This window comes from Jatropha curcas, chromosome 2, assembly GCF_041381405.1.
Source record: "Jatropha curcas cultivar XTBG-Jc1 chromosome 2, XTBG_Jcur_1.0, whole genome shotgun sequence".
Lineage (NCBI taxonomy): Eukaryota > Viridiplantae > Streptophyta > Magnoliopsida > Malpighiales > Euphorbiaceae > Jatropha > Jatropha curcas.
In genome coordinates, this window is record NC_143152.1 from 707,832 (window position 1) to 724,551 (window position 16,720).

General features: G+C 35.5%; 5 protein-coding genes across 10 annotated transcripts; 2 read left to right on the forward strand and 3 right to left on the reverse strand.

Annotated features, from left to right (window-relative positions):
* Nucleotides 1–442: 442 nt before the first annotated feature.
* On the reverse strand, nt 443–4,311 carry SIGF (RNApolymerase sigma-subunit F). 2 transcript variants are annotated; one of them, XM_089718573.1, is made up of 9 exons: nt 4,044–4,311; nt 3,434–3,585; nt 3,227–3,354; nt 2,931–3,125; nt 2,581–2,845; nt 2,214–2,444; nt 1,705–1,845; nt 1,391–1,591; nt 443–991 (listed from the first exon to the last, which is right to left on the reverse strand). In XM_089718573.1, exons 1-9 carry the CDS (start codon nt 4,123–4,125, stop codon nt 704–706), a joined length of 1,683 nt encoding a protein of 560 aa, XP_089574699.1. In that variant the 5' UTR covers nt 4,126–4,311; the 3' UTR covers nt 443–703. The 2 variants fall into 2 exon arrangements, with proteins under 2 accessions (XP_089574699.1, XP_089574700.1); XM_089718574.1 differs by having other exon boundaries at nt 4,173–4,309.
* A 2,007-nt stretch (nt 4,312–6,318) lies between these two features.
* LOC149497981 (TCP family transcription factor) lies at nt 6,319–7,728 on the forward strand. The gene has a single exon (XM_089718082.1). The coding sequence runs from the start codon at nt 6,758–6,760 to the stop codon at nt 7,415–7,417; it is 660 nt and encodes a 219-aa protein (XP_089574208.1). The 5' UTR covers nt 6,319–6,757; the 3' UTR covers nt 7,418–7,728.
* A 171-nt stretch (nt 7,729–7,899) lies between these two features.
* On the reverse strand, nt 7,900–12,629 carry LOC149497982 (Cysteine proteinases superfamily protein). 5 transcript variants are annotated; one of them, XR_016319637.1, is made up of 11 exons: nt 12,484–12,629; nt 11,675–12,036; nt 11,431–11,591; nt 10,625–10,698; nt 10,240–10,294; nt 10,018–10,092; nt 9,832–9,905; nt 9,692–9,762; nt 9,267–9,351; nt 8,584–8,640; nt 7,900–8,254 (listed from the first exon to the last, which is right to left on the reverse strand). XR_016319637.1 is itself a non-coding variant. In XM_089718079.1 (11 exons), the coding sequence occupies exons 2-11, from the start codon at nt 11,994–11,996 to the stop codon at nt 8,193–8,195; spliced, it is 1,014 nt and encodes a 337-aa protein (XP_089574205.1). In that variant the 5' UTR covers nt 11,997–12,036; nt 12,476–12,629; the 3' UTR covers nt 7,900–8,192. The 5 variants fall into 5 exon arrangements, 4 of the variants coding, with proteins under 4 accessions (XP_089574205.1, XP_089574206.1, XP_089574204.1 ...); XM_089718079.1 differs by having other exon boundaries at nt 9,692–9,740; nt 12,476–12,629; XM_089718080.1 differs by having other exon boundaries at nt 9,692–9,740; nt 11,675–12,026; nt 12,476–12,628.
* A 729-nt stretch (nt 12,630–13,358) lies between these two features.
* LOC149497983 (Pentatricopeptide repeat (PPR-like) superfamily protein) lies at nt 13,359–15,315 on the reverse strand. Its single transcript, XM_089717936.1, has one exon. It carries the CDS (start codon nt 15,266–15,268, stop codon nt 13,430–13,432), a length of 1,839 nt encoding a protein of 612 aa, XP_089574062.1. The 5' UTR covers nt 15,269–15,315; the 3' UTR covers nt 13,359–13,429.
* A 206-nt stretch (nt 15,316–15,521) lies between these two features.
* LOC149497984 (acylphosphatase family) lies at nt 15,522–16,664 on the forward strand. Its single transcript, XM_089717937.1, has 2 exons — nt 15,522–15,978; nt 16,258–16,664. Exons 1-2 carry the CDS (start codon nt 15,631–15,633, stop codon nt 16,522–16,524), a joined length of 615 nt encoding a protein of 204 aa, XP_089574063.1. The 5' UTR covers nt 15,522–15,630; the 3' UTR covers nt 16,525–16,664.
* The last annotated feature ends 56 nt before the right edge of the window (nt 16,665–16,720 follow it).

Consider the following 16,720-nt stretch of genomic DNA (forward strand, 5'->3'; position numbering starts at 1 on the left):
GTTGTAAAATTTTTGCCTATTTTTGCAGCATCAAGAAAGAACTTGTAAAGGAAAATAAAAAAAAGAAGAGTTTCCAATCTCCTTTATTTCTATCTACTTATTGATTGCAAAATCAAATTTTAGGGGTGAGCACAAAATGGTTCTAACTGAAAAACCAAATCGAATCAATCTAATTTGGTTGATTTGGTTTTTCAGATTAATCGGAATTGGTTATTAAATTTAAGATTTTCAGTTCAATATAGTTTTTAGTCAAAATTATTATATTTTAATTGCTTATATTTAGATACCTTTCAGTCCTTGCATTTATTGAGTTATAATTAATCTCGTAATTTTGTTTTGTACCTAATTAATCTTTCAAAACTAAATAAATGTAGAAATATATACATAAACACACACACACACACATATATTCTCTCAGAATAAAATAGTGACATGGATAATATTAAACAACAAATAATTAGACATGGATAATACATTAACAAATAATTCAGTCAGTAAAGAAATCATCTTTTTTGTACATCAAAATTACAAAGCACCCAAAATGGTTTGCCCAATCTTTACATCTTGAAAACCAAGTCCCACTTCAAAGTCTCCATTACTGCTAATTTCGCCTTCAAAAGCCACCACCAGTAACTTGTGCTTGAAAAGATCGTAGGCCTTTTAAGTCATGATTTTGAATGGCATATCCTTTCCTTCTTCACATTTAGACAAGTAAATCTGCATAGGCCTCAAGTCCATGGTTGCCATGGCATTGCTTTAGTTTATGCAATGCTCGGCTTTCTAATTGCCGAACTCTTTCCTTAGACAAACCAAAGACATTACCAATTTCAGATAAGGACATTTGTTTACCATCCTCGAAGCCAAATCTTAGCTTGATTATTTGCCTCTCTCTTTGGTTAAGAACGTTTAGGAGCCCGTGCACATGTTGTCTCATCAACTGCTTTGCTACACTCACATCCGGAATCTCAATTTCAGTGTCTGCAGTTATCTCCTGCAAATGCAAAGAAGACAAAGCAAGGTCTACAGAAGTTGCTAAATAATTGTTAAATTTCAATTCCTATAAACCGGAAAAAGCAGGATTGGGTTCTTGCTTAGTGAAAAGTTTACAAGGCTACTGCATCAATTTGGGGATCCAAGATGATTGATCTTCCTATTATCATTCTTCCACAAATTAATAATTAAAAGACTGTTTTATAACAAAAAATCCATCACATAGCACTATCATATTCCAAAGACAAGAATACCTCACAGCAACCAAAACAGATTTCAAAATTACAATAAAGCTGGTTAAAAATATTCAACGTTCATGCACCTGTAAAATGTTCTTTGGTTTTTCCTTTTATTAGTCAAGGGATAGGATAACAGATTAAAACAACAACAAAGCATTTACCTGAAGAATAGTATCTTGATCTGCCCATACAGGTTGTTGCATTGAAAGTGGCCTTCTTGCCATGAAAATTAATGTTTCCAACCTCTCAACTGTAATTCCAGTACGGTTTGCTAATTCTTCTTTGGTTGGGTTAAGATTTCCTTCCTGAATATATAACCTCTTTGACTCCATCACTTTGCCCAAGATAACATACACATTCTCCTGCAATTTGTAAACTTACATGATAAACTAATTAAACTGGCAGAAAAAGAGATAAAGACAACGAATGAAAAGTAATTCTTTGAATTAGTAATTAAGAGATAAGATTGCTATACCGGTAAACGAATTGTCCTAGAATGCTGAAATATAGCCTTCCTAATAGTCTGCCTTATCCACCAATACGCATAAGTTGCAAACCTACAACCTACTTGTGGTTTGAATTTCTCAACGCTCTTCATAAGACCCATGCTTCCCTCCTGGAACAATATCAAACAACAAAAAGAAAAAGATTATCACAATTCACTCTCTCTAACCATATTTCTTCAACTAGACACTCCAGCCTTTTCTTCTATTTTTTTTTATTTCTAGATTGCAGTTGATTGAAAAGAAAACTTCAGATCATAAAATAGCTACTTCAATAGCAATCTAACATGAGTCAAAGTTATCCTTGCTTTACTTATACTACATATTTAAACAATGATATAAAAAATTGATAATATGTTCACTTTGTTTAAGTGAATAAGGAATAAAACAGTATCCACCTAGATGAACAAAAGATATGAAAAAAGCCCTGTTGCATTTAATATAAATCCAAGAAATGTGTGCTACATGAGTTTCAGAAAACCTGCATCAAGTCCTGAAGGCTAAGACCACGATGCTGGTATTGCTTAGCAATATGAACTACCATCCGCAAATTTGCAGTAATCAGCTTTTTGCGACTGATAGTACCAGATTGAAGTTGTGACTGCAAGACTGGATAACTAAGACCAATAGCATCAGCCCATTCAACGAAGGTTGGTTCACGGCCAAATTGAAACTGAAGCCTCTTTTTAACCTCCTCTAACCTCATTAAATCCTGTTCAATATTCCATGTCCAGCAAAAGAAAAAGGAGTTCCAAAATCAAATGCCAATATTTTCTAACAAAAGCTAAGAGCAGTCACAAAACAAACATTCAACTAAGTATTGAGTTAGATGTCTTTCAGAGACACACCTGCACTTGAGCAATCAATTCAGACTCCTCTGAAGCAGTCAAAAGTTGTTTTGTTTCAGGACCCCACAAAAATAATCGAAGGGGATCGTTCAGATCAAAACCTTCATTTAACTTTTTTTGTAAATCTTGCTTTCTAGAATTATGATGAAACAACACTTTTGCTTTAGGCATCCTCCGGTTTTTAGATTGTCTCTCTAAACGCCGTGTTGACCTAACAGTTTTCACCTCCTCAAATGAAAAATTAAATGGACTTGTGGACTCCACGCTGCAAAAGTATTAGATTTCAGTTTCAAAAACAGAAACACAAGATAATAGGATATGTTAGCAGATGAGAGCTCACAAGAACAAACCTAGTAGAAGTTTTACCATCATGATTAGTGAGCTTTTCAGCTAGTTCTGCTGCTTGTTTTGAGGCTGACAAAGCTTTCTTAGCAAGGTCAACCACATTAGTTGGTTGAACAACCATAAGCTTGTCAGTCTCTTTTGCCAAAGACTGCATGGTCACCGACAAGGATGGACTTTCCGCAGTTTGTAAAGCAGACACTCTTCAATAGCAAACAGAAGATCATTTAAGAATGTCATTTACGACCAAAATCTGAATTAGAGGAAACTGATGAGAGCAGCAAAAAAAAAAAATTCATCTTACAAATTCGAAAAATTGGGCCACCGAATCGAATGACACTCAGAGTCCAGCACCAATTGATTCAAATCATCAGAGCCATCTCCTTCAAGGACTGAACTCCCAATTTCCATCTGTCTCCTATCCAATGTTGCCTATAATGAAGCAGATACAATTAAATTTTTTACCATACATATTTTCAATTCCATTCAATGTCCACAACAAAAATCTAACCTGAGAAATTCTATCCTCCTTGAATATGGCCGGGAGAGGCTTAAACTCGTCGCGTTGTTCTTGCAAAATAATTGACGTAGGAAAATTTCGAGCTCTAGCAGTGGTTGGAGCAGAAATAACCATAGGGGCTGCTTGTTCATGAAGCATCAAAACTGCAAAATTATGAGCAGAAAAAAGAAGCATCCATCAATATTAGGCTATAGTCTAATAAAAGCTATGAGCAGAGAAAACAAGTATACATCAATATTTCGATATAGTCTAGTCTCCACCCTCCAATTCCTCCATTTACAGTACAGTTATGAGTATTTATAGTTAACAGAGAACACAATCCACTATCGACCAGCTGACATTTATATGAGTATTAGTTTGTCCTAGAAAAGCTTCCCCAGCTGACATTTCATCATTAAATGAAGAAACTATCGACCTCTTTTGTCCAAGAATAATTAAAATAAAAATTAACAGATGATAGAAGAAAAAAGAAAAATTAAAACTTTAAATGCACTGGTGCTCAAATGACTCCCTGCCATGAAAATTCAAAAGCGTTCTTCTTTCAAGAAAACAACAATGGGTAAATGAAACTATTTGTTATTGCAGCAATTATGTATTATACCCGAAGGAGAAAGAGAATTCTTAAGGTGGGTTCTTGGAGTAAACGATGGAGGAGAAGAAAGCAAATTCCTTCCTGCCTCCATTTGATGAAACCCTTGATAATAAATAAATTATGAATGCCGTTTATAACCTCACTATACTATCTCCAGCTGGGTTTCATAGTATTGTGTTCTTCTTTCCACCATAGGAAGAACGGAAGAAGTAGAACCAGAAGGCAAAACACAGAGGATCAGGCTTATCTCTTTTCACCTTAAATCTACTATAATATCTCTTTCGCTACTTCAACCGCTATTAGTTGGTAGTGCTTCGGCCCCAAACCCATCAGTTTGGGTCCACTGCTATTTGACCCAGCAGCAAATATCTTTATTCATAATAGCGTTATTAAACCCGGCCCAAATTTTGACCGGACCGAAAACCTGGATGGATGATTCGCTGGTCTTACTCGTGCGAGTCATAAAAACATTAATGATGTATATATTTTTTTTTTTTGAAAGAAAATGTTGGATTTTATTAGTCATCCGAACAAATTAACCAAGAAAGAAAAGACGGGAAATCACAAAACCAATCTTCCACATTCGACAAGGAACGAGATGCTTGAACTAGTCGGTGAGCAAACTCGTTTGACGAACGATAAACATGCTTAAACTTAAAAACACAACCAGATTATGATGATAACTATAGAATAGAAACGATAATATCACCCAAAATTGAGCCATACACAAGCCCACTTCCCTGTAGAGCATTAATTATTGATAAGTTGTCAGATTCCACAACAATTTGATGTCATCCTCTCCCCTCTAACCAGCTTAACGCTTCTTTGATGGCCATTGCTTCTGCTTCAATTGGCCTTAAACTGGCCTCAAATTTGCCAACCTTAACACCCAGCAAAACTGCATCACTATCCCGTAAAACTGCCCCATAACCAGCACCAGTACTAGTACCACCTGTATAAACAACTGCATCCACGTTTAATTTGACCCAATTAACTTCCGGTTTTTGCCATTTACACACAGCAGATGGTGTTCTACCTGACCCAGCAGTGGCCTTCAACCAATCAGACAGAAAAGTCGAGGCTCTATGCCAAATCGCCATCGGTGAGGAGTGCTTCTGAGACCATATAATGTCATTAATTAAAAATAATTATTATATTGGATCTATGCAAATCGATCATTTGAATCATGGGTCAATAATTTAATTTGATTCGCTTACTTGAATGGTTCAAAATAAAATTGACCCTCTTTTGAGACCAAATATCTAGGTTAACCTATTGGATCATGATGGGTTTAATAACCATGATTTATACCACTAAATATGAACTTCAATTTTCAACTCTTATGCAGAAATAAATCTCTATCATTCAAGAAAATTAATTTTCGTGAATTAAATAAATTTATCATTTTTATTACAAGAAAAATTAATTACCAATTTTAAGAGGATATCCTATAAGAAATAGCATGGGTCGATTATTCAAGGCCCAGCAGAAACCCAAACTCCATAATGGACACATAGCCTAATAGATTTGTACAGAAATGGGCTTTAAGCTTTGGTTTGGTATATCAAAAATAAAATTATAAAAAAGGCTTCCTCAGTCCTTACTCCTTGGACGAAGGCAGGCAGGAAGCAGGCACCGCTTTATAGGTGGATAAAGGGTAAATCAGTAAATCAGGCAAATGAGGCTCACAGATACCAAGAGCGGTCAAATTGGTCAGCTTGTCAGATTTGAGAGAGAAGCATTTGTCTCATTTGCACTGCATAAATCTGAAGGCAGACAGATATGTGAAAGTGATCTCCAAGATGAGGCAGATGGGATTATTTATAGTTTTATTGTAGGACGGTTAAACAATTTCATCTCTCTTAATTTAGAAATAATTTTATTATCTTATGTAGATTAAATTTAGAAATAATTGTATTTAGAATACCGACGATTTAACATAAAAAATAATTTTATTATCTTTATGTAGATTAAATTCATAATTCCAATAGTCATAAAATTATAAATTAATTTATTTTTTCTATAATATGAAGTATAATGATATTAATGTATGATGAGGTAAAATCGAATATCAAAAAGATACTTTACATCAAGATTTAAAATATCTAAATTTAATGATACGGTTTAATTTTGCTGGCATGTTAATAAGCGATAAAATGTGACAATTTATAATATAATTTTACGTAAAACAAAGAAAAAATTATAATTAAAACCCAGATTCTTATATGCAGTAGGTTCTGTATTTGGTTCATACATTGCCAATTCAGCTCATATAACGCATAGAGTAATTACTAATTAAGCACAAGCTAATTAGTTAATGCTTAATACTAAATAGGGTAACTAATTCAATTCCACCAACTCAGCTTGACCTTTGTGGCCCTTTACAAGAAAATTGGTGGGGCCCACGCACAACTCAGACACCAACAAATAGGAAGGGGCCCATCCAACCCAGGTGTGAACAAGTATGGGACCCACTAAGATAGTGTATAGGTTGACACGTAAAATGAACCCTAACCCCACTCTGGAGGATCAACGGTCCAAAAAAGATCTTTCTCTTTGTGGGGTCAATAGAATCCGTCTAAAGCCCCACTTCCGTTCCTTTTTATCCAACCTCCTCCGCCATTTCTCCTCAACAAGCAACTATATAGTAATGTATGAAATGAAACCCTAAATCCTCTCCTCAAAACTCTCCTGCAAGATCAAAGTTTTCTTCTTGCATCATCATGGGTTCGGAAATTGTCCTTCATAACTTACCCACATCGAATAACCTTCAAGAAACCCCAAACCTGAACTCAGTGCTACCAACCACCACCGCCACCTCCACAACCGCTGAGTCACGGGCCAAACTCGGCCATCCTAGAAAATCGACAACCTCACTTTCCAAAGACCGCCATACCAAAGTCAACGGCCGAGGCAGGCGAGTCCGGATGCCCGCTCTTTGTGCTGCTCGGATCTTCCAGCTGACCCGAGAACTTGGCCACCGTTCTGACGGTGAAACCATAGAGTGGCTTCTTCGACAAGCTGAGCCTTCCATTATTGCTGCTACAGGCACAGGGACTGTCCCTGCGGAACCTATCTCCACCACCGCTAGTCATACTCCCGTTTCTGTTTCTCCGCCTTCTATTCCTTGTAAGGTCCACCCGGTTGGAGGTGGTCCCGCGCAGGGGATGTTTACGTTGGCTGCAGCTCCAAGTTGTAGACTTGATTTGGAGTACAGGCACATGCCGTTTACGGCTTTGTTGTTGCAGCCGACGGCGGTTGTGGCAGCTGCTGCCGCCGTTGAGGCTGGTGAAAGGAGGCGGCACCAGCAGGAACATGAAGAGGTACTTGGAGATGATGATAATAATAATAGTAGTCCTGATCAGCAGAAGACAGGAAAATAAAAGTAGATGGATAAATGTTTTTTATTTTTTTTATTTTTGCATATCATAAAAAAAATTATACTATTTAATATTGAAATATAAAAATGTCAAAAGTGCTCCATGGGGGTTTAAGAATGAGGATTTTAGGTGGTGGGGCCTAGTGTTTTTCTTCAGGTTGGAAGGGGGGAAGAAGTAGAAGGTGCAAATAATGGAGGTGAAATGCTATTTTTGGTAATGGAATTTGTGGTTCTGGGTCATTGGATTTCCTATTGGTGGACAATAGTATTGTAATTGTAAAATTGTAATTGGACTCGCCATTTTTTATTACCCCATCCTAAACGTGTCTGAATTTTTTCTCCTCATGGTTTTCTTTCTTTTGACAGAAAATTTGCAAGGAAATCCATGTTTGGAGTTATGAACATAAGATTACCAAAAATTTATATCTCTCTCAATACAGCACAAAAACAAATTATCTACGAACTTGTCTACCAAAGAGATGGGAATTGATCACATCCAAATTCTTTATGCTTTTCTATAGCTCAATCACTTAATAATGAAAGTCAGAACTCAACCCAAAGCTTGGGAGATCTGCATGCTATTCTTAATGCATGCCTGCAAGAATGGGACACTAAAGCTTATCAAGAGACTACAACTTATCCATGTAAAAATTACAGATTAAATTACAGGTTAAAAATACAAGAAAGGCTTGCACAATGAGACTGCGCAGGAGCCTAATATCGGCAATGCCAGCAAAGAACATAATCTGGGAAGTTCAGCACGAGAGGGCTAGCCATATCTAATGCCTATTCCCAAAATTCCACCACTTCTTCTTCTTTCGGGACTCATTAGAAGTCGTATCTGAATCAGAACAATTAAAAAAAAAAAAAAAAGAGAGAGAGAGAGAGAGAGAGAGATGCATTAATGTTCTGGGACGAGAATTAAAGTTAATTTGAACAAGTTCCCTAATTATTCACCTAAAACAAAAAGTAGTATTGTATCAGATGAAGGAAAACTTGTTATCAAGTCAAAGCAATTTGCAAAGAGCAATGGAATTAGGTTAACAATTTGTGATCTATACAATAAAAACATAGTTCTGTTTGTTACTAAGTTTGACCATGCATTCCCCTGCTCATGTACGCCTTTCTTTCCCATAAAACAGATGTCAAGTAAAGGAAACAAAATATTACCTCCATCGTAGTAGATTGAATTGTAGTGTACCTCCGCCCAAAAACTCAGGAAAATGACTGCACATAAGATGCAAATTCCTAATTAAAATACAAACTTTACAATTTCATGAGGACATTCTTACGTCCAACCCAAGAAAAAAAGATACCATCAATACTAGGTTAACATATTCTTAAAACGAAGGAAAAAATGGAACGAAATTGCAGACCAGCTAATAGCGTATATATATAGTTCCAAAATCATTTCAATACACCTCTGTGAAGTATAACACAAAATAATTAGTTGAAGTGAAAGAATTTCTACTTCAATGAATCACTGCTTCTACACAGCAGAGCTAAGAAAATATGACAGCTTTCAAGTAATTACCAACTAAAGAAGGTTCTGCTAATCAGGCGTTAAGAAAATATGGCAGGTTTCAAATAATTACCAACTAAAGAAGGTTCTGCTAATCAGGCATGAAATAAAAATTAACAAAATGATTATCTTGTAAACGGCACCCCATTCGAGTCTTTGACCATGTGTTAATAAAATTAAGGCTCAACTGACAGTTATTGCCATTACCACCACCGGCATCACATGGTAGACACTTGGAATTATATCAGAAAGGTAATGCATGGAAGGGAAGGAAAAAGGAGCAGTTTGGTCTGTCTTCTACTCAGAATAAGAACAAAACTAAAACAATTACCTCCTTTTGACTTCTGGTTGATAGGAAGAATCTCTATGTAGCAGGTGTCCTTAAAAGAGGTCATAACAAGTATCTTCACACCATACTGCAATAGATACTTTGATTCGTTAGCATTGGACGCAAAAATATCATTGATACCATTCTACCCAAATACCATAATTGCGTACCGAATTTTGGTTTTCAAACTAAAAAAAGCATATACAAAACACACCTGTGCGCACAGATTTAACCAAAACTTAAGACAATTAAACAAGGGAACAACATAATACAAAACCTCAAGCTTCAAGCAGTATTTAGAGATAAAAGGAAACAAAATAAATGTCATTTATATAAAAACATAAGTCATTATATTAACCAACCAAACATCTTAATCTAGTTTAGAGAGAGAGAGAGAGAGAGAGAGAGAGAGAGAGAGTTGTCTATACCGAATCTGCTGCAGCCTGCAATGTGACATGATCTCCCCACTCGCCACTCCTTGCATAACCCAAATTGAAGACTATAAGAATCAACGTACTTAACTCAGAAACCTGTATAATTAACAAGGAAAAGGGAGTTGTTTTAATACCTGGACATATGCTTCAAATAGTCACCATACTCCATAGGGACATACCCTTTATATATCTCTGGATGCGATCTCAACTGGTGATTATAAATGCAATTAAAACTACATCAGGACCCATAGGTTATCCATCATAATCAACTCAACATAATTATGTTTAATTATTAATAACAGTTTCAGAATAAAACAAACCTGGTTAACAACCTGCCGCCTCACAACTTTGTGACGATCAGGAGTGCTGTATAATTGATCTGACAAAGCACGAAACTGAAACATGATAAAGTAAGACCAATCAATATTAAGCATTTACCTTTATCAGTATTTTGATGACAAATTAGCTTACCTAGCGGTAAAAACATATGTTTGACCAAACCACAAAGAAAAAGAAAAAGGAAAAGGAAACAAAAAAATAACCTGACAGTTGCCATCCCCTTGAACCTTGACCTCAACAAAGCCAAATAACTGCAACCTGGATTAGAAATAACAAAGCGCAACATGTCATGGTGAAGAAAGATTAAAAAAGAAAAAAGAGTTTCTGGCTGATGCAATTGATGGCTGCATTCAAGCAATAATAGATTGACAAGAACATCAATAAAACTCAGATAAACCATAATCTAAATTATGGTGCACGATATATTAATTCTTTCACATCATCCTGATTTATCAAGAGACACAACCTCTGTTTCAGGCAATGCACACAGAAACATTGCTTGATTTAATATACATATATGATAGCAACATCTTCTCAAGGATCTTTGTTTATAATGTTCACTAAACCCGAAAAAACTTAAATGATTACCTATTGAGAAGTCTTTCATGATCTGAGGTTGCTTCATCAATTGAAGGTATTTCTCCATTAATTCTAGGAACATGCTGCATAGAATTGATTGCAAATTTAGCATGATAAGAAAAGGTTCTAGATGCTATAGTCAGTAGACTTTATATGCTAAAGGACATTCATTCATGCCCGTGCACGTGCTGCGAACCATCAAGAATGGTACGTAAATCATTATATTTAGAATTATTTGACTTGATAAGAGTTTGAAATACGTGCTTAGACATAAATGTGAACTTATGTGCACCAATGTGATTGCTTAAGCATGCATAGACAGCAATCTTGTGAGAGTAATATCATAATCACCCATTAACCAAGATTTTCCAATGCAGATCAGTCTATTAGATTTGAACAATTCAGTCCCGGAATGCACATGAACATGCTTAATTATAAATATGTCAATTGAATGTGTTATTGAACAAATGTAAGTGTCCACCCAATATAAAGGGTTGTAATTCAAACTAATGATCATCAGCTGTACACGATGGATCATAATATGGCCAACAGCCAGGAGATCATTCATTAAGTTGGTTTATTTAAGTAGTGCAGAATTTCAATTACTAAATACACTGAACTTGAAAGTGCAAGTTCCAAGATCCCAATAAAAGCAAATCATTAATACCAGAAAATTGCCCCCCATAAACCACATATGCACCATTAATGGACAATAATTGATAACAATAACAGATCTCTGCAATTTATTGAACATTATTAGCTGCACCAAGAGGAAATAACAAGCCATCAAAATTATTTAAAACCTCTAGACTTACAGGGATAGGAATCATTTGATTCAGCCTCTTGCCTACTTCCTCATCCATTACATATTCATCTGTAAGCTCTGGAGAATAGGAATACTCTTCCTCATTACCAGGGCTAGAACATGAACTAGAAGGGACCATATCATCAGAATCTTCACGGCTACACTCTTTATCTATAAATATAAGCATCATATCAGAAAAATCAGGGAACTTGCCACCCTTTAAATGAATATGCAACCAGCAGTTCTCCAAATACCTGAACTATAGTTCCTAGTCGATGTACCATGCCAATCTTGCCCATTACAGAATGCTTGCAAATGCTCTTCTCGTGCAGGTGAGTATCCAGAGGCTTCAGCAACAGCCAGCTGCGAAAATTCTTCGTGCAGCGTGCGGGCAATCATCTCATCACTGTCCACGTTGGTACAATCTGATATGTCATAATGGTCACAAATATATTGTCCATGATAACCATCCTCAGGTTGTACTACACTATAATATCCAGAATAAAAAGGCAGTTCCCCATCAAGAAGACGAAGGCCCCATCGGATTACATCTGAATCTTGCTCATAAATAGCCATATCTTTTTTAACATCCCACTCAATCAAAACCTGAACAATTCTGTTAGCTTCTCCAATTAGTCAAATATTAATATAAAGTTGCCATAAAATCAAGAAAATAATAATCATATGAGCATCAACAATCAACCATTGGATTAGGTAAAGGAAAAGGGGAAAAGAAAAAAAAACTTTAAGGCAAACATCTGAAGGTGGATCCCACTAACAGTTCAAAAAATAAGATCATATGATTTTAAGGTTTTTAGACCAAAAAGTTACAATTTTGAAAAAAAGGGTCTAAATTAACAGATACTCCAATCATTTTTCTTCTATTATAAGATATTAACATGCATAGCCAGTAATATATAATCAATTAATAAGATTCAAATGTAAATCAAACGTACAAAGAATTATAAACTTCCCTAGAGTTTTCAAATAACTAATCAACCATTGAAACAAACAAATAGAAAGAAAATAATTGAATAAAAAGATAGAAACTTTACCCGATTACCTTCGATGCAGACCTTTGAAACTAAGAAGAAAAGAAATAGAAAGGCTAGAAAGAGATATTGACTGTCTAGTCAATTTATAAATGGAGAGAGAAATACGCATTTCGCTTCTTTATATATATCATTTTGCCGCGGCGTTAAACGTCGAACATGTTTCGAATCAGCTAGAAAGAAGGGAGGTAGGGAGGAGAACTATCAGCCATTGATTACTGGGGCAGATCTTATGGTGGAGGTTGAATTGATTGGTACAAATTTTGGACGGTTCAGATTGGTTAAAATTGTTGGCCTTTTAACTACGGCTCTGATTGAGACATTTCGTTGTACTAATCGTCTGCTAGAAATTTTTAATTTTTAATTGTTAATTAATGGCTTAATAGTTAATTAAGGACCAAAGATCTAAGTTCAACTTCTAGCATAAGCTATAGTCCTATAATTTGACTTTATTATAATTTATAGCACGTGTACTGCACCAATTTCTGCCCTTAGGTTTGATCTTTGAAGGTTCTATGCATTGTATGCCCACCAAATTTGATTTTTTTAGAGTTGGAAAAAATAAAATAATATTTGCATATAATCATTGCTATGTATATCGAAGAATTTATCAATATTAATTTTTTTTTAACCATAAATCAGGCCATTCCATCAATTTATACTGTACAAGTAGTGCTAAAACTAATTATCGCTTAATTTATGGATACATAGAAAAAAGAAAAAAAATAACTAAAATTAGTTGTTTTGGTAAATGTTAATTTATTGGTTAGTTTTTTATGAAAAGCTAAAAATTAAACGTTTCATGAGATTTTTTTTTTTCTCTAAAACGCTGCCTTAATCTCTAAAAAAACATCTAAAAACTGTTCATACAGTGATAATGAAAATCTTGTTGAAATAGTAATCAGGAGAAGAAGATGATAGTATTTAATTACCATTACTATCCTTTCAGCAGTCAAACTAAGCATTATGAAGGCTGGCCACAAGAGAAGTATATACTTTGTGGTCAGGTTTAAGCCCTGATTCAATCATCTCATCGTACAATCTAAAAGCTTCTTCTGATTTTCCTTTCTTAGACAAGCCAGAAATCATTGCTGTGTAGGTAACCACGTTGATAGCTAAACCCTTTCGACGTACCTCACTAAACAAATTCTGGGCATCTTCTATCTTCCCAAAAATGCATTCCCCATGAACAAGTGATGTATATGTATATATGTCTGCAACTATTCCCCTAGTTTCCATTTCATCTCTTAGCCTATAAGCTTCCTTCAGCTTCCCTTTCTTGCTGTACCCATCAATTAAAGCATTGTATGTAACAATAGTAGGCTTCTCTCCCTTCTTCTTCATCTCCTGAATTAACCTTTCTGCTTCCACAAAATTTGCTTCCTTGCAGTATATGTCGATCAAAGTAGTAAAACTCACTGCATTAAACTCCACACCTTTCTCTACCATTGTAAAGAGCCATCTTTTTGCTTCCTCGTGCCTATTCAATTTACACAATCCGCTGGCAATGGTGTTATAAGTGAATATATCATTTCCAAATCCTTTCTTCTCCATTAAATCCTGCATCTTTAGAGCCTCGTCAATCATTCTTCTTCTGCAATACCCATTTATAAGTGTATTAAATATCACCTGATTCACATCGAGACCTCGGCTTTGCATTTCATTCACCAACATCTCAGCTGCATCCATTTGCCCCGTTTTGCATACACCGTCAATTAAAGCCCCATAGGTGTGAGCATTTGCAATAAGGCCTCTGTCAGTCAACTCATCAAACAACATAAACGCCCTTTTCATATTTCCTACTTTACATTGCCAGCTAATAAGTGAAGTATAAACACGAATATCTGCTTCTACACCTCTCTCACGCATTTCATCGAACACGCTCTCTGCTTCATCAATCTTCCCTAAACTAGCGTACCATTCGATCAGAAGTGTATATGTAGCAACATTATACACAATTTTGTCACCCTCCATTAACCTTAACGTCTCATTCACACCTTCAAAATCTTGTCTTTTAATATAAGCATTGATAAGGGTATTGTAAGTAATAACATTTGATTTTATGCCTTTATCAGCAGTCTCTATCATCAAATCCCTAGCTCTTTTAACCCTTCCTGTCTTACACAATCCATCAATCACAATTGTTAAAGAGTAAGTAGTAACTTCCAGTTTAAACTCAACCATTTTCTTAAAGAAACCCAAACACATAACCATTTTGTCACTTCTCTTCAATGCAAGCAGATAAACTATACAAGACCTATAATCAATCTTTAACCCATTATTCACCATGAAATCAAAAACCCCTAAACTCTCCTCAAACAATTTACCGTCTGCATAAACTCTAAACAACATATCACAAAATGTTTCAAGAAAATTTGGTTCTTCAAATCCATTAACCAAAGAAACCAAGTGTGAAACAGAGCATCGAAGATTACTATCCAAAGCAATACAAGTCAAAACATTTTTCATCTCTGCAAATTTTCTAGCTTTAAATAATCTAGAAATTAGGATTATATGGGCTTCAAGATTGGGTTTTTGAGAAATAAAAGATGGGTTTGTTCGAAGGAAGTTAAAGAAATTCAAGAAAGAGTGAGGTGGGAGTTTTGGGTTTGACAGAACAAGGTTTGTTACTTGAGGATTGAGATTTGAAAGCAAAAGTGGTGTTTTTTCAAGGGGTTTCAGGCCTGATTTAACAAGGGTTTTAGCGATCTTTTCTGCTATTTCTGGGCTTGAAAGCGAGGTGGGGATTGTGGCATTGGATATCTTGAAAGCATGCAAAAGTTTTTGATTTGCCATTTGAGGTAAGTAGGAGTTTTGTTTTGTGTTGTCAGGTTTGAGAAAAGAGAAGTAGGCAGTTCAAATGGCTTTTAAACGTCATTAAAAAAGAAAAAATTGAAAAATTTTTAAACATTGTAAATATAATTAATGAAAAAAATAAAAAAAATATTATAATTCATTTCTCAAAAAATGGGAATTTGACTAGGTAAAATTTACAAATTAAACAGTAATTTATCTTTGCAGCAGAAAAACATTAAACAAATTTAAAAATTCTTTTGTTCTACCAATATCGAGAAAACATTTCCCTTAGGCCCACTCATGAATTTGTCAGAATCAGATTCTCACAAGTAATCTAATCCAATTCAATTCAACAACATCAGATGGCATCAGCAATGCCACCAACCGTTAGGCCACTGTTACTCACTCGTTCTGGAACCACAACCAAATTCCTAATATCTCGCGCGAACCTTCAAGGGAAATGGATGAACAATAATGCTAGTGTTGGTGCTAGATTCACCTTTCTCACTAGTAATCGCTATTATTCTCTTTATTCTTTTCTTCAGATTTGGTCTAACTCTCTTATATCTTATCCTTCTCTTTGCTCTGTGTTCCAATCTCGTTCACCTCATCTCCGATCTCCTCTTTCCTCAATGACTACTCCTCAATCCAATTCTGACCCACCTCAGTCTTCCAATTCTGACCCACCTCAGTCTTCCTCCAAAAAGACGGTACGTATTGATCGCGTCGAGTTTGATGTCTGAATAATGAGTGTTGATGTTTTCTTGTTTTTATATGAGTGGGTAATGGGTCCTTTTCTTTAATTAATCGAATATGAAAGAAGGGATTTTTTTTTTTTAAGTTTTGGGTAATGGATCTTTTGCAGTTAGTTAATTGCCTTTGAATAATGTGTTTTGGTTATTAATTTGATTTGAATATGGGGTTGTGCTGATTTTCTTATATTTTTTTGAGTAATGGGTAACTTGGCATAAATTAATTGCACTATGCAGGTCAGGGTTGTGATTAAAGGAAGAGTGCAAGGAGTGTTCTATAGGAACTGGACAATTGAGAATGCATCGCAATTGGGATTGAAGGGTTGGGTGAGGAACAGAAGAGATGGAACAGTGGAAGCACTCTTTTCTGGGGATTGTGATAAGGTGCAAAAGATGGAGGAGAGGTGCCGCCGTGGCCCACCGGATGCTATGGTTACCGGACTTCAGGTTTTCCCTTGTGATGAGGACCCTGGAACTGGGTTCCATCGCAAACCAACTGTCTGATCTTAGTATTTACTTACATCTTGCTCTACCCGAATGGCAGTCTTAAACCTTTCTCAAGAAGAAGTATATAAATGTATGTTTTGCTGTAGTTCTGAATGTTGATCATTTAATCTTATAATAAAGTTTGAATGTTGATGAAATATGCTGATATTGGAAATCAAATGCCTGCTAGTGGATACTTGTTTGGAAGAATTTA